Here is a 23,055-nt window from a genome sequence, read left to right on the forward strand (position 1 = left end):
AGAGACAAAGTGTTGACATCAGCGCCTCTGCTTAGTGCAAGATATCGCTCTCTCTCTCTCTTGCTCTCTCCCCACACATTCTCCCTCTCTCTCTCTCACACACACACACACACACATACACACACTATAGTAATCAATCATTTGTGCTGTCTCTCGCTCTCCCCCGCTTGGGCTGACAGGTCCTATTTGTTATACAGCATCCACAATGCTGCGCTGTGCTAGTCACTGGCCCAGGACCAGCACACACACACACACACACAAAGTAATTTGTGTGAGTACATACAGTATATGGTACTATGCCTACCCTGATGGAATGTCCTCGTATTGCAAATATCTTGCATATTAAAGCATAGGAAAGTTCTAATATGCTATATGCTTTAAACCTTGCCTTATTCATACAGAAATGTCCTCTAAATAGTCACCCTCTGCCCAATTATTGTGTTGTTCTGGAACAAACACCCAGGGGAAGTGATAGATTTCATCTTTGACTTAACTGGTATCTAAGAAAGAGGTGTGGATTATATTGTAACCACTGGAAAGACGGATGAAGGTGAGAAGGAAGAACAGAGGATAAAAACTAATAGGTGGGAAAGGATTAAAGACAGTTGAGAAAATAAAGACAAGGAAAAGGAAAACCAACAGAAAAGATGTGTGTGCAAGTATGGATGTGTAGTCTTGCCAACCTCAGCATTTTTCTGCACATTATTCTTGGTCATTTGATTTGAGAGGCTCTCAGGGTGAACCTGCCGATGCAAGCACTTTTGCAATGGAGCAGCACACACACACACACACACACACACACGGCAACACACAGATAATTTTCCTGAAGCGGAATTTCTCACTGCCTCATGAGGCTGTGCGTATGCATGTGTGTGGCTGTGCGTGCATATGCTAACACAATACCTGTTTTTTTCCTCAGCAACATCGTAGTAAAATGCTTATTTAAATACAGGACAGACTATTTGTCCATTCGATTAGCACCAATGCACACTGCATCACATGTATATTATGTGTTCTAATGTGTTCTAATATATGTGTTCCAATATATTTGCATGTGAAATATATATATATATATATATATATATATATATATTTATGTGTGTGTGTGTATGTACATACTGTTTATGTTGCTTCCTTTTTTACATTATAAAAGAAGAATGTCAATAATAGATTTGCACTGAAGGTTTCCATGGTTATCAGCTACCAAATTAAGTTAATTATCTTTTATTTTTCTGTCTGCTGGACATGGATGCCATTGACCTTATAAAAAAAGGTAAGACCTGATGATTTTCTCTCAAACTAATCCCACTGTTTAACATGAATGTGAATTATAAAGTATGCAGAGCCAGTAAATGATTTATTGACTCAGTGATGATTTCATGGTAATATCTGGTGGCTGATTGATGGATGCTAGAAGGGATTTACTAACTTCTGATTAACTTAGCTCTTCATTTTATAAAGCTACAATATATAATCCAATTGAACAAAGGACAAAAATTAGATTAGCCAATAAAAAGAAAGATACGTTCCCTCAAATGCTACCCTACATAAAATATGGTGCTGCTTGGAACTCCCTGGTGTGTAAATACTTTCCTAATCAAATGTTCATAATGTACCAGTTGAAAGGAACACTCTGTCTCTAATTGCTCACTACAACAACAGAATGCTTTCCAAAGATGGAACCTTTCTTTATAGTGCCCCAAACCTTGGAAACAAACTGTTGACTGGGTGAGAGACATGCCTCCTCGCCATACACTTTTGCCAGACAGGCATTACGCAATTCTCTGATTTTTTAAACACTCAAAAAAAAAATTCAAACCTTCATTTTAATTTTAATGATTAATCTACCGATTAATGATTAAGTGACGCACATTTTTCACTCCTCTGACTGTGCCTCTTCATCATCGTGGCACTGTTCCACTCAACTGTAGCGTTTTTGTATCCTTGTTTGTACATATTGCTCCTGTCGTCGTATTTCCCCCATATACTCAATATCTATGTATTTTACTTCCTTCCTCCAACTTCTGCAAAGGAAGGCGCGGCGTAGATTGACTGACAGCGGTTACAGTCCCTGAGCCAATTAGAACGTAGAACACAATACATGGGTTCTCCCGTAGCCAATCAGGATGCAGAACACAAACGCTGTAAAAAAAAAAAAAAAGCACAAAAAACATTGCGCAAAACAGCAAGTCTGCAAAAGGTGAATGCATGGATGGATCACTGTATAACAAAATATTACCTAGTTGCAACCCGCTAAGTTCATTTAATGGTTGTGACTGACAAAAATAAAAGGACAAGAAAAAGTCAAGTTTCCAAAGAAATTAATCAACTTCTGTTACATCAATTTGTGATTCATTCCTTCTTGTGAAATAATCAAATACATGTTGTTAACACGTGTTAGAGGCTTATAGGCTTTTTTTTCTCAGTTGTGCTCTGCATTTATGTTGGCTGGTCAGAACTGTAGTGATCTCCCAAGAAGGCACATACACCTATAACCAATCATTGTCACATATTGGAAATTAAAGAAGGCTTTGCTTTCAAGAATGATCCAATCCATCTATCATCTATGCCACTTATCCTGTGCAGTGACACAGGGACTGGGGCATACCCCAGTCTTATCTGTATCTGTTATGTTATTTTGCAGACCACAAGCAAGTTGAGACTGAATGAACAGCAACTTTGCGGGTTGCAACCAAGTAGTCCATCACATATTGCCTCAGTTCGTTCAGAATGACCGTAATTTCTGAACTATAGAAAGCACCCATTAAATGTGAAGACCAAAACAGATTTACCCATACATAAGCTGCACCGGTCTACTACAAGCCACATGTTTCCACGTCGTGACATGGAATATTTAGTACACAGAAACATATAACACACAAAGAAACATAAACAGAAGCCAACCAGAAAAGTCTTCATTCTTTCTCTATAAAAGACGAGGCCTTTTGTTGAGTTTGCAATGGAACCTGGCCCGAAAGGTGTGCCAACACACTCCACCCCAGAGGTCAGTCAAACCATGATATAGAGCGGGTGGAGCCACCTGGCATGGCCCACCAAGGTGGACTGTGGTCGGACACATTCTTTGAGCAGCCCCAGTGTGCCGCCATGTTCCCTTAGCAAGTGTCTCATCTTCGTTTGCTCAACATTACTAGGGATGTACTGTATGTAGTACTATATCTACTGGTCACATTTGGTATTACAGTTACAGGAACCTCCCGACACCTCTTCACATGTTCTCCATGATGAGGGCGCTGCTCGGAAGCACATGAGATGTTACAAGACCAGAACATGACCACATATGAGCCGCATATTTGCAGAGAAAAACATGAGAAAAAAGTAGTGGCCCATCCATCCATTTTTTGTACCGCTTATCCTCACAAGGGTCACTGGCATGCTGGAGCCTATCCCAGCTGTCTTCAGGCGAGAGGTGAGGTACACCCTGGACTGGTCGCCAGCCAATCACAGGGCACATATAGACAAACAACCATTCACACTCACATTCATACCTATGGACAATTTGGAGTCGCCAATTAACCTAGCATGTTTTTGGAATGTTGGAGGAAGCCAGAGAAAACCCTGGATAAAACCCACATATGCACGAGGAGAAGATGCAAACTCTACACAGAGATGCCCGAGTGGGGAATCGAACCTGGGTCTCCTAGCTAAGTAGTGGCCTATACACTGGAAATTATAGCAATCAGCAATTCCACATAATTGTCTAGTACAATAGTCCAAAATCCAATAAATATTTTTTTACCCCTCAAAATTCAACATCCCATAATAACCTTGAAAACAGGATGCACCTGAGGTCCCTGTTTGTGCCATCATGGCTAAGGGGGTGAATACTTATGCAGGTGCATATTTTATTTGTAATACATTTGTAAAGCTAAAAAAAAAAGGGTTTTAGGGACTTTTAGGGAATTAATTAATTCCACTTTGGAATAAGGCTGCAACATAGCAAAATGTGCAAAAATTGAGCCGACTTTGTTGAAGTAGAATTAATGGAATTATATTATTAACAAATATTAACTCTTTCATTACCAAAGACGCATGTATATGTTTTTATAATCCCAAACACCTCATCCCAACAATGTATTTATGTGTCTTTTATGGGCCGGGGGGGGGAACAAGAGGTGATGAAGCAACTTTGCACATTTCTGAGCACTTTTAAGCCATAAAAAACGGGCACAAGGTGGCAGAAGTGCATTTGATGAGAGCTTGGCATGCATTATTTCAATGAAGAATCACACACGACAGGAAGGAGGAAGTGAGAAAGCGTGGAGGAGTGTAGCGTGCTGAAGGTTGCACATTATAGGGAAATTTTAATGCATGCACACGCACACTTATGTATGTGTGTACACAAATAGTTTGGTTCCAAATGTGAAAATTGTAAATAGTTGATGAGATTATAGTCAGTAAATAAATGATTTGGATGTAAAACAACCCCTTTGGCTGCTGGCTATGTGGTTTACTTGTTTAGACAGCTGTCTTAAAAGCAAAATATATTTGCATCAAAGTGAAAGTTATGCTAGAAACATTTTTCTCCCCCCTTTTTTAGTCGGGAACTGATATTTTTCTGAAACTTTGTCATCTTCTACTGAAAAGAAAATGGTAAAAACAAACCTTATGTCCTCATAAAAGACTGGAGTCTAATCATACAGATTTAGCCATACAAAACAATATTCTGTGTGCTTTGGAAGAGAAGGATATAGAAGCGATGAAAATAGAATCCCACGTGTGTGCGTGTGTTGATGTGTATGACCCCACTTCAACACTGTCAGACAAAATGGGTAGTGACATATTCACGAAAGGATAATGTAGCCAGAGCAGAGACGAATATTACCATGCACACACATACACATGCACACACTCAATCATTTACAGCATGGTGAACCCGTGCCAACAATGCCGGACGACATACACATCCAGTGTCAGCTTCATTTGATCAAACACGAGCTGCTTCATTCATCACACTAGTTACTGTTTTGTTGTGTAACTTGGCTAATTCTTAGTCAGGTATCAATGTGGATATTGAATCTGTGGTACCGTATGAACGCCTTGCCTAGAAATTTTTAGGTCTAAAAACTAATCGATATTAGTTGGTGACGAATGACCATACATCAAGGTCGGATATTCATTGAATCGATCGCAACTGGACTGTTCAGGGTGTCTTCGAAGACGTTTCAGCTCTCATCTGAGCAGGCTTCATCAGTTCATGCTCAAGGACTAGATAGGACAGCTCAAGTCTGAGGGGATTGTGCAAGATCCAAGCATGTGTTCGCCAAGGTAGAGGTACACCCCAACCAAAGCTGGTTTCACACAGGGCAACAATACAATCATATTTGCCAATGGCTCCCTCTGCAGCAAGATAGTATGTTTTTTGTTATCATTAAATGTTAAACAGTACTTATAAATGTCTTTAAACGCACATGGCTTTGGTGCCTTTAATATATACAGCAAATCAGTATGAAATAAGATCAAAAGTTCAGTAACATAAGAGGCATAGTGAGCTCTGTGCACATTCAAACCCCTGCAGCAATAAATCTGGCATGAAACACTCAATAAACAATGCTGGATATACTGGACTGAGAGGCATTATTTATAAATAGAATATGTATAGAATATATTAGAAACTGCTTCAATAGTTAGGGTCATATTGCAAAAAAAAACTACTGGGGTTTTCAACTAATTAGTGTTTTTTTTTCAATGATGAAACTCCAAGAAACTTTCAAAAGAAAAAAAAATCTCAGATCTAAGATGTGTAGTCTGTGGTAGCTTCAAAGACCCGAAGCCCCCACCTGCTTTTGTCCCTCCATACTTTATGCATGGTGTTAGAAACCGCATAAAGGGGCAAAGGGAATTTCTAGGTCAGAAAAAAATATCAATTGTCAGAGTCCTTCTTTCAGTGGTTGCTGAAGAAGAAGAAGAATCATTTAATATTCCTCAAGGAGAAATTCAATTTTCCGCTCTCTTTTTCAATTTACATGCACACAGAGAAGTTGAATTGAGGGGTCGGCATAAATGTGCCTTATCCTAAATCCAGTTTGCTCAAGCAGCCATTCTTAATTTCAAGATTTCCGTTAGTCTTCTGTCTATTTCGTCACTAATTATTTGCAAATAAACTTTATTTGCGGCATTGTGATTTGTCTGTGCACAAAGGCTCTGTACACAATTTCTGGAAACTGAACATCTCAGTAGCATAACCACCCAACATGTCACCTATTGAGCAGGTTTGGGATGTTCTAGATCAGTGCATTTGGTATTTGAGGCAAATGATGGCCACACCTCATACTGATGCAGCCGACTGCTGCATGTGCGGTTAAGAAAGCAGCGGATGCAGCTGGAGGGGCCCAGCAGAGGCGAGCAAATCTGCATTTCATTCAGGTTTTCAGATAATAGTGTGAGAAGACTAGAAATCAATGCATTGTGATATACAAAACATGAGTTGAGGATACCAGCATTTTGGTAATGTTCTGGTAAAACAACCATATTGGCTTTGTTTGCCTTGAAATAAGCTATGCTATATAAGCTATAAGCTATGAGCTAAATAAAAAAAATTTGTAGCCATTTTCAAGGATTCACGGTTGACAAGTGGTTAGTGCGCAGGTCACACAGCTAGGAGACTCGGGTTTGATTCCCCGCTTGGGCATCTCTGCGTAGAATTTGCATGTTCTCCCCTTGGGTTTTATCCGGTTTCCTCCCACATTCCAAAAACATGCTAGGTTAATTGACTAGGTTAAACTCACATTAATTCATACCTATGGACAATTTGGAGTCGTCATCCAAATTGTCCATAGGTATGAATGTGAGTGTGAATGGTTGATTGTCTATATGTGCCCTGTGATTGGCTGGCGACCAGTCCAGGGTGTACCCCGCCGCTCGAAGACAGCTAGGATAGGCTCCAGCATGCCCGCGACCCTCGTGAGGTTAAGCGGTAGAGAAAATTCATGGATGGCCATTTTCATTTTGTAGAAATGCCAGTAGTACATTTATATGGCCAGTAGTACATTTAAAAATTTACAATCATGTAATCGGTATTGGTATCAGCATCGGCAGATTTCACTTATGGATGAACAGAGTTGGTATCGGCAGCATTAAAAGCCTGATCAGAACATCCCTACTTGATAGTATTGTTGATGTATGCTGATGACAATGCTGATGGGGATATCACACCATTTCATGCCAAAAATCCGAACTATGCCTTTAAGCTTAAGCTGTAACAAACCATACCATACCATACCACATGCAAGTCCCCCATTCATTCATTCATTCATTTTCTACCGCTTATCCTCACAAGGGTCGCAGGGGTGCTGGAGCCAGCTGTCTTCGGGCGAGAGGAGGGGTACAACCTGGACTGGTCGCCAGCCAATCACGGGGCACCTATAGACAGACAACCATGCACACTCACATTCATACCTATGGACAATTTGGAGTCACCAATTAACCTAGCATGTTTTTGGAATGTGGGAGGAAACCGGAGTACCTGGAGAAAACGGGGAGAACATGCAAACTTCGCAAGTCCCCCAGTCAGGCACAATTTTATGTACTCGGGAGATTAGATGGAAAGCAAATAATATTGTCTGTATGGAGACTTTGTATCAAGTACTACTGTGTTTTATATTCCTAACCAAATTATCTGTTCATCACACAAACAAGGTTGATATAGGTCAGAAGGTTAACCGAGGCTCTTTGGATCTCTAAATGCCTGGGGCGACTGCAAATTCTGCCTGATTGAGTTGCAACCATATTTACAGCTGTAATCATGTTTTGCTTGTTTCCATTAGTGTCTGCTTGTGTGTGTGTACGCGTGGTATGAAAATGCTGGACTTAATGACGGCTAATTGGACCAGCCGGGGAGTCCTTTCGCTGCTGTCTTTCGGCCAAGTGTGGCTGCTCGCTTACATTGATGACAAGGTGATAATAACATTTGCAATGTAAATATGCCTCTTCAGAAAAACAACAGCCCCACAGAAATCATGGAGGTCATTTGTACAGTTCTAATATGCAGCCGTGTTATTTACCATGCGGTTGTAATTAGACTTTCAAATTATGTAGGCAAACATTGGTAATTAGTTGACTTTTTTAGGATTAGTGTAATAAACGTTAAGGCTGGGGATAGAAACAAACAAGGCAGATGGTAAATATGCATCAAATGATACCTATATTTAGAATTGTATAATACATTCGATGCAATGTCTTCACTATTTGACTGCTTTATGTTGTAGTTCTAGCAAATCTGTTGTTTTTTTTTCCCAAATTGTGTTTTTTTTCTGCTGATAAAACACACACATGCACTCACTGTGTGTGCTTGTTTGTGTTCTTCCCTTGACTTGCATTATTTACAGCCTGCCCGTAATGCTTGGGAACCCTGCTATTTTCTGTGGGTGTTAAGTGTGCAGTGAGTGCATTTCACTTCCGTTGCATAACGTTTCAACTCCCGTGTGATTTCGGGGCTGTGGCCGCAATGAGCTAACGCTGCTGGCTCAGTGCTCTCACAGAAATCCTCTTGATGCCCGACTGTGCTAATACACTATAGCTGGAAGAGGATGCAGAGTGTTTGTGTGCATAACATTCATTTACCCTGATGAGTATTACGTAGACAGATATTTGTACATAAATGCCTAGTCTCTCTCACTGTGCACAAAAAAATTCCAACCCAGTTTCACAGTTATTTTGTATGTTCAACTTATGGTCAAATGCATCAGGGCAAGAGTGATATCTAACATGTTGATATATTCGAGTTACAAATCAGTGCGCTTTGATGAAAAACTGTAAATTTCCTTATGAGATTTCCATCGGCTCTTTCATAGGATCCAGTGGGAATTGTGCAGTATCTCTTGAAATGATAGCACAATATGCTGAAGTGCTTTATGCATGCCATATGTGCAGGGCTTCGGTCATGTTTACAGAGACTAGGGATGGCTTTTTTATGGCGATAACAAATATACCGATTTTGTCCAACTCTCAATTTCAAATATCCAACAGATACAAATACGTGTAACATCACATATATTGTTCAAAAGTAGCAATACTCTTAAATGTGTACAGTTGTTTTGTTGTCTAATCCACCCATCTCCGAGTAGATAATTAATGTATTACATATTTTATACAAGAAAACATTTGTGTTTCTTGTGGAAATTAATTTTTTTTCTCTTTTAGTTAACGGGACCCATTATGCTAATTTTTCAACCCTTTGTATTGAGTTGTGGTCTCCTACAGAGCAGCTACACACAATAACCCACACAGAAAACATTTTAGATTTTCCAGAATATGCACCTATTCCAGCGGTATTTCCTTTGATTTGTTAAAACAGCTGCTAAAACAGTCTGTTTTAATTTATTCCACCCACGGCCCGCCTCCAGGCCTGCCCACTCCATTGGTTGGTGACACGCCCAAATTGCTTCCCGACTAGACCAGAAAACCAGAAAAGGAAGTTGTCCTTCTATGACATCACAAAAGGGCAGTTTTACTACGCCTTTTGAAACCGAGCGTTTTGAGCCATACCAAACTTCGTTCAGGGCTTACTTCCAAATACATAATACATACGTTATCTGACACTTCTGCATCGTTTAACACGAGAATACAACATTCTAACTACATTTGTAGGTCAGAAAAGTGGAAAAGGTCCCCTTTAAAGGCACTACTTTGTGCTCTTCTTGTTTTTACATTCACACACTAGCATACTTGGGAAACAGTTAGGCACCAAAAACAGTGTATTTGATCTTCTCAGATGGCGTACTTGCACTCAGCCCTCGAAGTGCACTCTCTTCCTGTTTCCTAACGTGCGTTGCAGTATTGTTGTTGTAAATGGCTAATAAGATATATGTTTACAGCTCAAATAGTTGTTTATTATTCTGCATTATTCATTGGTAGTGCCTTGTCTATTGTTATCTACCGATTGCATTGCTGTGTGATGTTTTAGTACTTTCTTTAAGACATGGTGAGAAACAGTGTAAATTTCTCGTGAGCTCCATTGTTACTTGCTAAGTGAAGAATTACCTCGTACACACAAAACTTATGAGCGGCACAGTATTAATGCTGTTATGTTGCAGTTTCAGCAAATTTCTGAGAGACGGAGACGTTTGTAAACATGCTTTTATTAAAAGGGAAGATCCCAATACTGATTGTATTAAGTAGTTGTTAGTAATATTGGAAATAACAGTGAGTAATATTGGAAATAAGTTAGCATCTGACTCCATATTGAGTCATTTATGTTCACTCCAGATCTTCATATTCTGCAATCTACGTATTGCAGTGCTGTCAGTCTTCAATGTAGATGAATGCATTCCATCAGGCTGCGTCCTTCTGTTGTACATACTTGCATGCAAATACACAACATACACATTTTAAAAGATAATTTAATAATAAGTTTTAGTTATTACACTTCTCTGTGTTGTTCTGCTTTAAATAAATGGCCTAATTCCAATTGTCTTTCTGTCATTTTTCATGAGAAAGACAGTTGATGGGGGACTTTCTTGATAAAAATGACACCCAGCCTACGGGACATTCATGCACAAAATAAAGACAAGTCAGAAGAAGTCAATAAATTAATGCACAAGCTGATGAGTGAATGCCACCGGTGACATTAGACGTCAGCGAGGAGAACCAGGGGAGTGGAGCCAACTCGCCCTGCCCGGCAAGGCTCACCGAAGAATGGGAAAAGTGAGAAGGGCTTGTCGGCTGTCATGCTAACAACAATGTAGTGCAAGTCCTTGAAATGGTAGTGTTTCTTTGTGATGCAGCTCAATAACTAGTTTAAAAATAGCATTGGAAATCCTGTTGACATCGACAGGCTGCATGTGTATGGGTTTAGTTGAAATCAGACAAAAAATTGAATGTATATGTATCTGAATGTTCTAAAATCTGTGTACTGTGCATGAGGTAAACCGTAAACTAGTGATGTCCATTTATATGGTTGTCTTTATTTACACACAAAAAAAGACCTTGGAAAAATTGCTGAAAGGGTTTAATATGACTTTGAAGGATGTATTTTAGACACCCTGTAAATAGAACAGTGATATTTTTAAATAAATATTTAAAAAAACATACGAGAATATGACTCTCATTTTAGGTACAAACACCAGCTTAAAACATCTTAAAAACTTTTAAAAGTTTAAATCTTGCTTAATGCCAGTTGTTGCAACGCGCTCACATCCAGAGCGAATTGCGAATCTCCCACAGTTTTGATTGGATCAGTTTTGGAGGGAATTTTGGGCTATCAAAGTAGTTCGGAGAAGATGAATCAATCCGTATTGAAAGAGTACCCTTGGTAGTATTGATGATAAACTTACAAAAATGTCTGTGTAAATTCATCTAAAGTTACCTGATATGTTCACGCTGGCACCAACATGTTCCCATGTTTTCTTTTTTTTTGTGGAAATTTCACATAAGTCTAGGAAATCTGACACAGCAAGTATTATTTCCTCCGTGTTTACCTGCCAGAGGATACTGGAAATCTACCCTTCCGTTCATTGGTCGGTCAGTGAAGCTCATGGTAATAGGCCCACGGCCTTCAGAATCAGTTGTGTTGGCCAATGTCACTTAAACATTATTAGTAACGCACAGGGAGAACATGCAAACTCCACACAGAGATGCCCGAGGGGGGAATCGAACCTGAACTTCGTTTTACTATTTAACAATACACTCACCATATTTTTTTCATGATTCTTCTCCCACAAATCCATCCTCATCTTCTGAATTTGAATTGAACAGCTGGGCAATTTCGCCGTCAAACATGCCGTGTTCCCTCTCATCCTTGTCGGAGTCAGTTTCGTTGTCAGGTGGCTGTTCAGCAATGGGCGCAATGTTGTTTTGCAGCATTCCAGTAGTATACCTACCGGAGGCGTGGCGGAGGTCAAGCATACGTGCTGAACGTATTACATATTGTTATCGGATTGGTTTATTGCTTCCAGCGTACATATTATGTCCCTGTGTCAGCAGGAAATGGTCTGACAGTCAATCAAGCAGAGTGCTCAGTAAAGTAGCACAACAACATTTTCACAGATTTTGCAACTCAAGAACTTAAGTGTGCCTTATAGTGCGGAAAACACCATTACCAATACCAATACCATAAATTTATGCCTCCATGGACTAGTAAAATAACTAAACCAGAAAGCCTTGTGGGGAATGAATGTACAGACAGGCTCGAAGTAAACAGAAACAGAAAACAATCCCTACAAAACCAAAGTGGGTAAAAGCACAAATGAAGTTCATATAACACAGCATGAAGAGTAAAAACACAAAACACTTAACAGCGGACTTTGGCGGCAAATACACAAGCCGGACACAAGGTAGTACCAATGCTAAAAATTTAGAAAAGATTACTCTCAAACCAAGAATACACAGCGGGATGCTGCAAACTGCAGAAAGGTCCACATACCCCTCCCACCTGCCTTCTTTCTGCCTTCTTCCTTCTTTGTCTGCTCCGCCCAATTGGGTAATCAGCCTCAGCTGCGCTGCACCCTGCAGTTGTTTCACGTTTCTTGAAAAAGACAACACAAAGACAACGGCCCCACCCATTACGGCATGTAACAGCAATTCATTTGATTATACAAATATTGTCACAACGTTGCAGGAATTATGTCATATGTCATATGAACACTCCAAGAACCACCGGTGCAATATCTTCATTACAGGTTCGTGTAAGGAATTAAGTGGTGACTTACTTGGAAAGTTAAAGCCCTCAAATCATCCAAGTAAAAGTCAATGGCTGTTCACATGCACATGAAAACTAGAGAAAGCCAGTTGGGTGTCGTTGTCTGTAATAATACTCTGAGTGTGTGTAAGGCCTATTACATTTCAATCCCGCTACAATTTATATTTCTATATCCAGCTGACATCCATTGTATTTTTATTGTGAAGTAAACGCACTAGTTTGTGGTCTTATTTAGGGCATTGTTGCTTTAATAAGTTTGCTGCATGTCCCAAGCAATTTAAATCAAATCTGTCTAAGGCTTAATCTAAGTCCCTCCGCATTTCATTAATACTGTGGCCTAGTCACCTGGTCTAGAAAGTTCCAGGCTTAATTTAAATCAAAATTATTATTCAGCAAAACAACCATAGCATACGTATGTTTTTAACGACTTGGATACTACGTTGATTTAGAGTGTATTCTGTGAATGGATTTAGGTACTTTGTGTTGCCATGTCATTAAATGTAACCAAAATGGTAATTAAAATGGGGTGATTTAGCAGCATTGGTGACACTTTCTGTGTGTGGTACTCTGTTGTCTATCAGGCAACAGATGGCACAATTAATGCTTTCACAAACAGCTTTTTTTTTGGGGGGGGGGGGTATTCAAGTTAAATGTATTCCGGCTGCAACAACATGGAAACACTGATCCTGACAACAGAACTTATGCTGTTTGGCAAGTTAACAAATGTTGTAAAAACATGGCGGATTCCGCTTAGTTTAATGTTTAAGCTGTCGTGTTCCACATAACAGATCAGACTTTTCAGTTTGGATTTCCTTTGTTCTTAATTTTCTGTTCTATTTGTTTCCTGTTTTGCCACCAAAGTCTGTGTCTTTACTTTCTGTGTGAATGCTGTAGTATTCTGAAGGTTAATTATTTTGTGTTTCTGCATGTATTCTTGTTTGCTCTTTACACTTCTAGATCACAATCACAAGCCTTCTAGTGAATCCCCCCGTCCCCCCACCCGCTTCCTGGTATGACATGGTCGGCATTTGACTGCCGGAAAATGGCGGTTTTCCTACAAATTAAAACAATCCGCAAATCCTAATTGATTGTCCTGCTGTCACAGAAGTTACACTGGAATAGCGGGAGGTGTCTTTTTCTGCTCTTCTTTTGGTCTTTGCCTGTCTTCAGTTGAACGGCCAGGCTTCTTTCCAGCTCCGGTTCTGTGTTAGGCTCTGTGTTGATCTCCAAAGCCATCAAGTCCCCCTTGACATTATCTCTGTAGTGCAGCTACAGGGTAGCTAGTGTTTCTCTTGCCAGGTGCTAGTTGTCTGTAGAGGATGTCTTTGGTGATTTGTAAATCCTCCATACAGTGGAACTGGCCTCACCAGTGGAGCCTGCATTACCTGAGGAGAGTGAACATGCTTGATAGGCCGACATGCAATATATCCTTATTTCCGTCCATGAGATGCCAGGCAGCTACACCTCAAACAGAATGCGCTCAGTCTCTTCTCTTGTTCGCCGTAGGTCATCCATGTCGCACTCCCTTATAGTAGTGTGCTGGGGATACTGCCATCTTTGTCTTGAGTTTGGTGTTCTTCCACCTTTGTGTGGATGAGGCAAGAAAGTGTTGTTGCAACGTTTCCTATTCTCTTGTCGAGCTCTCAGTCCAGGGAGACAGTAGGAGTAGAACACAGGAGTAGGACACAGTCATCAATAGTGATGGATGATGGCATTTCTATACCCTGTCCCAGGATGTATGTCTTCTTCACACTGATTGTCAGCCCAAAGCACTTGCTGGCCTGGGAGATTTGATCCATCGGGGTCGAGAACTTCTGCTGAGTATGGGTTTGCCCAGAGGAAGGCAGTAGCTGTCCAATGCGATCTGAAGATCCCTCCCACTATCAGGACCAATCCCTGGTGCTAAACTCATAAGACTCAAGACTCTAAACTCAATAACCGTGCTCAGTAGTCATCACTGTAACATGGCAATACAATTAGAAGTGTCAAATTATAGCATTAATTGTGATTCATTAATTGTGTTGCCGGTGTATAAAACACACTGGTGTTTACCCCAAAATTTTGAGAGAAAAACTGTTTTGTACATGTTAACAAGATAACACTCTGACTCACAGTGTTATTTTACAAAGAATTCTAAATTCATCACACAGTAACTTACCACTCAAAAGGAAGCTAGAAATATATTAGTACCAATAAGATTTTAAAATGTAAAATAATCAATTTTAATTGATTTTAATTTTTTTCTATAGTGTATTTTGTCAGAGCAAAGCATTTTATGGAGGACAAATGGCATAGAAAATGGATAGATGGCTGCCAATGGGCTGCAATGCTCCCTTTGCCCACCAGAGGGAGGCAGACATCATTATAGCGCCCCCAAAGGCACCTGTGGACAATTTGCCCAACTGCATTGCTTTATCGAAAGATGACTGGACATCAGCTGCTTCAATATTCAATAATTTTATTGTTCAGAAAAGTGATATCCTGTTTTTTGATATGTTAACTAGTGCTTTATATAAACCTGATGTTTTATTTTACTTGTATTTTTTAGTTATTTGGAGACAAAGCAACATGGCAATATTGCCCATGGTGGTCAAAAGTAAAGGTCGCTGGCAGCAGTTAGGGCTACTCTCAAATACAGTGGAATGTAGATGGCTAGGACTGCATCTGTTCAAGTCTGTTAAAAACCTAAAAAAAATTAATTAATCACATCAATTAATCGCATATCATAATCAGTCTACTTTTTAAAAAAGCACTGCATACAATACACAATACACAGGCCACTCATATTGGCACCCCTGCAGTAGAGGCGGTGCGGGTGAGCAGTGGCTCATTTGCATGAGACAGGCAGCCCCTCAAAAACTGGTGGGCTGCCTGTCTCAAAAAATGCATAATATGACTATAATATGAGGGGAGGGAATGACAGTGGGAGCCTGGCCTTCTCATTGAGGTTTCTGAGATGTGTGTTGTTGCGCTTGTGTGTGTTAAATCTTCATTCCGTCCTGTAGCTCCGGTCGGTCACACCTTGCCTCATCTCATCCCAAAGCATCTGTCAGCTACAAGAGCAATACAAACACACACACACACACACACACACACACTGGGATAGAGCAAGCCTCTATGGCTGCGTGTCCACTCCTTTTCTCAACATACACCTCTTCTTCTTTTGTGTGTCTGGGCCATCAGACAGTCAGAAGGCCATGCCAGATTAGTGAACCATTGATCTGTGGATGATACACTGTCGGTGTGTGTATGTGTGTGTGTTTATGCTGTGCTGGTCCCTTTCCTTTGTGATTTATTGCTGACCTTTTTTGAAGGAGCTTTAACACTGAGACACATGAAGTGACACAGAGAAGATGCTTTATGTTCATTGTTGTTCAGGTTAATTTGAATAATGATCAAAAACAGTCAACACAATCAACAGATAAAATAGAAAACAGCCCACTGAAAACCAATGCACACACTGCATCTCACTCTTCCAGTCTTTCTGTATCATCTCTTGATCACACACTGTTGTGAATTTTGCCGTTCAGCTTCTTGAGAAATTAAATTTATGCAAAAAGTACCAAGACATTGAACAGTTGAGCATATGTATGCATAAGTTTGCATATACATGCACCACTTTTTTTTAGAAGTCATCATAAAACAGCAGTGCTACCTACAATATAAGATTCTTGTTAATTTTTAGTTAGCAGTGCACAGACAGTGGTAAGGGTAACCTGCCCACAACATTAGGTACACTTGCACAGTAGCACAAGAGTCGCATCGATCATCATGCAAGTATGGCTGACATAAGTGTGCTAGAATATTACACCCCTCTTATTACGTTGCAGTATGCACTTTGCAAACTTAAGCTTATTTCATAACTTACACGGTGCATTTCACAAGACAGCGAGCACGATCATGCATCAATCACTGACAGTCTTTTTTTTCTGTCCGCTTCCTTCGACTGGTTGGAAGTCAGTTAGTAAACTGCTTGTAGTACTGAAGTGAGAAAAATACAGTCAACAAGGCCAACAGATTATTTCCCTGTTTGCCATGTATGCATGAATCACCATCTTCACACAGCCCATTAAAAATAATTAAAGCATGAAATGTCAAGGATGAAACTTTTTTGATCAATTTAGATTAATTTAACAAAATTGACAGGGGGCAGACGATATACACATATAATTCTAACAATCCACCTGGAATTATTGTATCTATAAAAGTGTCATGCAACCTGCTATATGTGCTTGTGTCCCTTTTTTCAGGAGCACTTTGTAAACAGCAGACCTCATCAAATAACCAAATTGATAAAAAAAAAAAAAGCTACCTAAACCATCAAAAGGTTGACTCAAGCCATGATGTCAGGTTGTATGTTAAGTTTCAATGAAATACTTTGGAAAGAACGAGCAGGGCATATTTAAACACTTGGCGGGCCAGATGTGGCCCTGGGTCTGTAGTTTGCTCACCCCTGAACTACACGCATACGCAGTACAAATATAGGTGAATAATAAACAATACATATAGCAACTTCTGATCAATCCGTGTCAATTTCAGACTTAGAATAATATACAGATTATATCCATTTTTTTCCATAGGGTAGAGGAAAGTTGGTTTTTATTTGTATTTTTTTCACGTTTCATGTTGAAGACATTTGTGAAACAACTACGATGTTACAATACAAACTGTTACCTGTTGTTTGAATATAATTGTTGAAGTTTACATACTGTGTGATAAATATCTAAATTGCTAACAATTTAATTAAAATCTTAAATTATCACATAAACACACACCAAAGTACCAAAAATAGTTGTTATTGCGTATCAGTACAGACTTCCAGGCACCTTTAGAAGGGACCCATCCCGACTAATAACAACCCTTTGTCACCAATACCACAAAGCTGAGAAGCATGCTGTTTTATGTACACCTTATTAGCGTCTCTACGCTGTTCACTGTGTGGTGAATATGAGTGTTTAATGGGGAAAACAATCCACTGATAAGTTTTACTGAAGAGCTTTTGGAGTTGCATCAATCACGTCTGCATCAGCTAATGGATTGTTCAGTGGTACCAGCAGGGGGTTCTCAGCAGTGAATTTGTTTCTCCCGCATCTTCCTTTTCACTAGCATATGGTGTAAGTAGGAGGTCTTCAGGGCTTATTTAGTGTAATGTATGTGGGTGTAAAAAAAATAATCTTTTAAACACTGCGCTCCAGAGGCTTACAAGAAAAAGGCATATCGAAATATATTTTTTTCAGCATCTACATGGTCTACATGGATGATCTTGGTATCAAAGTAAAGAGGAGACGTTGATGGTTATGTATTTGCTACTGGGGACGTGTAAATGAAGGCGCTTACTCTGTGAGTTGTAGTTGTGGAGGCATGATACGGGTTTTCAAACGGATTAAGTTGTTTTCTTATGAGTTTATAGACAGTGTCTACTTTACTTCAGTGTCTCACTTTTTATAGTAAGTTAAATATGTAGTTTGTTGTATTAGTGTTTTACTCTATGAGATATTCTAGTCTCTGACTGCTTGATTGTTTTTAACATTTGCCAAGGTGTGTAAATGCTTTTTTGAAATGTCATCGGTTTCTCTAAAATGAGTTTGGTTGAGCTGATGGTTTTCCGATGACATTGATGTTGATTCATGTTTATAATGGTACAAGTGTAATGTAGCAGTTACCATAGCAACTCAGATGTTCCATGAACTAGGAACAGATTCACATTTATTGTGTCTACTCATCCTGGCTTTGAGTTTGTTGAGCTCAGCTCATTTATTTATCCTGGATGTCTGAATCCTACTTTTGGGCCGCAGGGCAAGATATATGCTGATGGGCACCCCGCCATACCACAAGTGTGTCGTGAAGGGGGTGCTGGACCTCAGCCTTTATGTTAAAGTGGATCTATTTTTTCCACTTGTCTGACCTATAAATGTTGTTAGAATGTTGTATTCTCGTGTTAAATGATGCAAAAGTTTCAGATAGTGAGGTTTGCGCATTTGGAAGTGAGCCCTAAAAGAAGTTTGGGATGGATCAAAACGCTCTGTTTCAAAAGGCGTGGTAAAACTGCACCTTTGTGATGTCACAGAGGGGTGGACTTCCATGGTTCATAGTTAGGAAGCACTCTTGGCGGAGTGGGCATGCCTAGAGGGCCGTGGGTGGAATAAATTAAAACTGTTTTTGGCAGGAAGCACAAATGAAAGGAAATACAGCTGGAATAGGTGCAGATTCTGGAAAATCTAAAAAGCTTTCTGTGCGAGTTATTGTTTGTAGCTGCTCTATAGGAGACCACAACTTAATACAGTCAATAGAGTTACTTTGGCCATGACTCCTAGTTGAGGTGTTGACAGTGGGGGATGATAAATTAATGTCAATTTTTGAATCATGGATAAGAGAAAGTCAAAGCCCTTGGGTGCACAATTTGGCAAAACAAGGAAAAAGCAAGAGGGGAAATGGGCCAAAAGAAAGCTACGGAGCCACATCATAACTTTATGTATAACATATTATGGAATGGATGTAATAAAATTAAAATAAAATGAATATAAAACATTACTTGGTAGCTTATGCGTGTTTATTATGTATGATGGCATTGATGAAGGGGTGTGTTATTAACATTGCTGTAACTTGTACACAATGTCTTAAAACTAACAAATAATACAATACACCATAAAAGGAATAATTAACAATAGATTATATGGAATATAATGGGAGCGTAATGAGGGCAGCGAAGATGGGTTTCTTTTCCAATGCTTGAGCCATGAAACTTGAGCCGCCGCCACTGGTATATTCTTTAAGAGTATCTTCATCATGTATGTGTATAGTAATACTAGTATTAGTAATAAGGCATTGAGTAGAACACCTACAGGATTGTGTAAGTGGGTGAGAGATTGAGAGGGAGAAAAGAACATTAAACAGTTTTGAGGAATGCCGCTGTCATTCCCAGTAGCACCTCCTCCTGCTGCGCACTCACTCACATTTACACACACACACACACACACACACGTTCACATACACAGAGGTATCCATAATAGATGCTGGATGTAGGCAAACACTGCAGGGCTGGACTTTATAGCGCAGCTGGATATGTATGGAAGGCAAAGATGAGATGGTAGAGCAGGTACCTCTGAGATTACACACAGTTTCGTCTCCCTCTCTTTGTTGCTCTCTCTTCTCATTGTCGCTTCTACGTCTGCTCTCTTGCACCATGCTGTTTGTGCTGTGACTGCAGAAAGCAAGCGTGCTGCATGCTCTTTTTGCGGCTTGTGTGAGCAAGCGCATGTGTGTGCGTGTCTGCAAGGCTGAGTGAGCAGAAGCCTCATTCTAACATTTTCATCTGTGGAAAAGCCTGCTGAAGTCGACTGATTTATGCATTAAGGAGAGCGAGAGGGGCTGCAAGTGTGAAATATAAACCACAAGTCTTCTGATTGTGGTTGTAAGTTGGTGTCAATGCTACGCTCAGGTGCCGGGTGCATTACAGAAATAGTATTGGGTGTTGATGTTACTCTTGTGATAAAGCGATCTATTCTCAACGCCATCTAATTTTGATTCCGCTTGTCCTCGGGGCTGAGCCGGAGCCTATCCCAGCCGAATTTGGGCTGGGAGAGGCGAGGTGCAGCCTGGATTTAATCACTGGCACATACAAACACACACCCATTCACACTAAGTCGAACCAGTACATTTTAAAAGTGCATATTTTTCTATGCTGTTTTGACCTTTTATCCACACAAACATATCTTTCATATCTATTTTTTGACTTGTGTCATAAGAAATGGTTACCATTATCTCATGTATTTAAACCTTTTGTAACAATAGAACGCAGGTAATGAATGTGGGCATGTTTTATAACAAAACAAAACAAAATAATATTATTGTTGTTTCTTGGGCTCTGTGTACTGTATAAGGGAGTGCTGATTTGACCAGGGTTTTGTCAGGTGTAAAAAACTGTGTAAGGAAAAATATACCAATGGTCCTCTGAACAAGGTCTGTTCCTACACTATGTAAGACAAAACTTACATTTACATTAACTCCTAAGTCACTCAGTACTTGCAGATTTGTCTACCTTCTTAAAATATTTTCCCAGGCAAGTCTGGTAGGATATCCTACTTTTCTCTTTACAGATTTCCTTGTAACAGTGCACGGAATCCATAACCCTTCTCGCATTCAATAATCTCCATCCTTAAGGATGGACAGTCAAGAGGTGTAGGCTGAACATTGGCGGGGGTGTCTCCTCTTTCTAAGCTTTTTATGATGTTCTTTTTCACTTACATGTTGATGACTTTCCTTTTCTTTGCCATACTGTCGCTTGGGAGGATGAAATGAATGAATGAAGGAACTAATGATGTTGCTCTTCAGGTACACACTGCATTCATGTGCTGCTCATACTGTTATTCTAGGGACCAAAATGTGATACTGATACAGTGGAAGGTATTTTTTTCATATCGTATAATAATAGCAGGGGTGCAGCCCCATGAAAAAAAATACTCCCTTGCTACCCTTTCATTAATTAATTATTCAATTTATTACTAATTACATATTTTTTGAATCCCCTGGCAGTCAGGTGATATTGAAATTGTCCAGATTTTTCCCTTTTATACAGCACCCCTGGCCAATAGCACTCATCATAAATACATTGAAAATGTTGTAATTAAAAAATATATCGGAATCAGCAACATAAAACCCTTATTGAGCACCCCTAATCTAAGGTTACATTTAACTTTATTGAAGATAGGACTTTCCCCTAAAATCCCCAGCTTTGGCCTAACATTCACACCTATGGACGATTTAGAGTCTCTACTTATCCAAACACGCATGTTTTGGGAATATGAGAGGAAGCAGGAGTACCCAGAGAAAACCATGGCGAGAACATGCAAACAAACCCACCACCCCCCTCGCCTGAAGTCAGCTGGAATAGGCTCCAACTCCCCTGTGACCCTAATGAGGACAAGCGGTGTAGAAATGGATGGCTGATTTGCAATTATGTCAACAACGTCAACAACTAGCACTTTCCGGTTTTGGGTGTTCAAAACATTTGTAAATGCAGTTCACACTCAGGTGTACTGTAGTAGAAAACCACATCACTCATAATTTGCATATTGTGTTAATTTGTCATATGTTTCATATGTCATATGTGTCATTTCAAAAAGTCGAAACAAGTTTGCATCGTTAGAATTGTCACAATGATAATCTGTGAAGAATTACAGAGATATAAAACACGAGTGCATCTAGTTGTTCCATTGCTATGCTTCTTTAGAATTCCTATTGTACTTGTGTGTGTGTGTGTGTGTGTGTGTGTGTGTGTGTGCTTGTGTGTCTTGGTGGGCGTGTTCTGTGTGCAGTGCTGTGCCACGTTACACATATTTCAGCCCTCCAAATGTGGTTCTTTTTACACAGCTGAGCTTTCAGCCAAAACCTGACATCTGCATTTCTTTCTTTCATGCTCACTCACTGCAAAATATTTTATAAATGGGAGTAAACACACACGGCCATACTGTAAGCATTTGTCTGCTCATTTGTTGTTGTATTGAATTATATCAGCCAAGTCAAACCTGAAGACAAAGACAATAAATATATGGATTTTGCTAATTAGTTGGAGGATATTGGTCATTTTTTAATGGCAGGTTGCTGTATATGTCCTTGTGGACAAACCAAGATGCAAGCTGAGGTTGCTGCCCTACACTTTACATTGCGTTGAAGGGCTTTTATTGCAAAGCACATTCTGCGACATGACGATGATGCCAAGGCTTTGTGTGTTGCGGCTTTTACAGTATGTTTTCATTTAAAACAGGACATTTCCCTCGTCTTGCCAAAGGGAGAGTTGTAGTCAGACATCTTTGGCCAGGGGCGGCTGGGTAATGGGGCCCACTGCTCTCGCTGGTGAATGAAATTACAGGCTATAGCCATGTTTGCACCAATGTTTGATTTTCCATAAAATAGTTTGAAACAGTGAATCCTGAGCTGGTTTGTATTTCTTGGTGGGTACACAGGTGAATTGATGCACTTGCTATGTAATTATCGTGAGTATTTATTGTCAATAAACAAGAGTCAGAAACATATTTGAATGTAGTCTCCACCATTACAAACTACAGATAGGTGCCAAAATGTAGTGCCATGTGGACTGGATATAGTGTTACATTTTACAGTGTATGTCCGGGGAGAGGTGAGTTTAAGGGGCTTATATGTTCACTTTAAGGTGAGCGGCCATTGTTATGGGATCACATTAGAATCGACATCAGGGCATTACATGGAATTGCTGCCTTTTGCTTGTTGGAAGTCTCTCAAATTAAACTCCTTCTCTTTGGGCTTTTCCCTTCAGGGGTCGCCACAGCAAACCAATCTCCTCCATCCAACCCTGTCTTCTGCATCTGTCTGTCTCACACCAACTACCTTCATGCCCTCCTTCACTACATCCATAAACCTCCTCT

General features: G+C 39.9%; 1 protein-coding gene across 12 annotated transcripts in view; it reads left to right on the forward strand.

Moving 5' to 3' along the window:
* Positions 1-23,055, forward strand: part of rbfox1 (RNA binding fox-1 homolog 1) — a 209,782-nt gene that overhangs the window by 127,232 nt on the left and 59,495 nt on the right. For 2 of the 12 annotated variants that reach the window (XM_058049647.1, XM_058049649.1), the window contains exon 1: positions 19,642-19,751. The exons of 9 other annotated variants lie outside the window; for them this stretch is intronic. In XM_058049647.1, coding sequence (XP_057905630.1) covers positions 19,722-19,751 — 30 coding nt within the window. In that variant the 5' untranslated portion in view covers positions 19,642-19,721. Of the gene's footprint in view, positions 1-1,252; positions 1,274-19,641; positions 19,752-23,055 lie in introns of those variants that run through there. One more of the 12 variants, XM_058049651.1, reaches the window with a different exon arrangement.

This window comes from Doryrhamphus excisus, chromosome 15, assembly GCF_030265055.1.
Source record: "Doryrhamphus excisus isolate RoL2022-K1 chromosome 15, RoL_Dexc_1.0, whole genome shotgun sequence".
NCBI lineage: Eukaryota > Metazoa > Chordata > Actinopteri > Syngnathiformes > Syngnathidae > Doryrhamphus > Doryrhamphus excisus.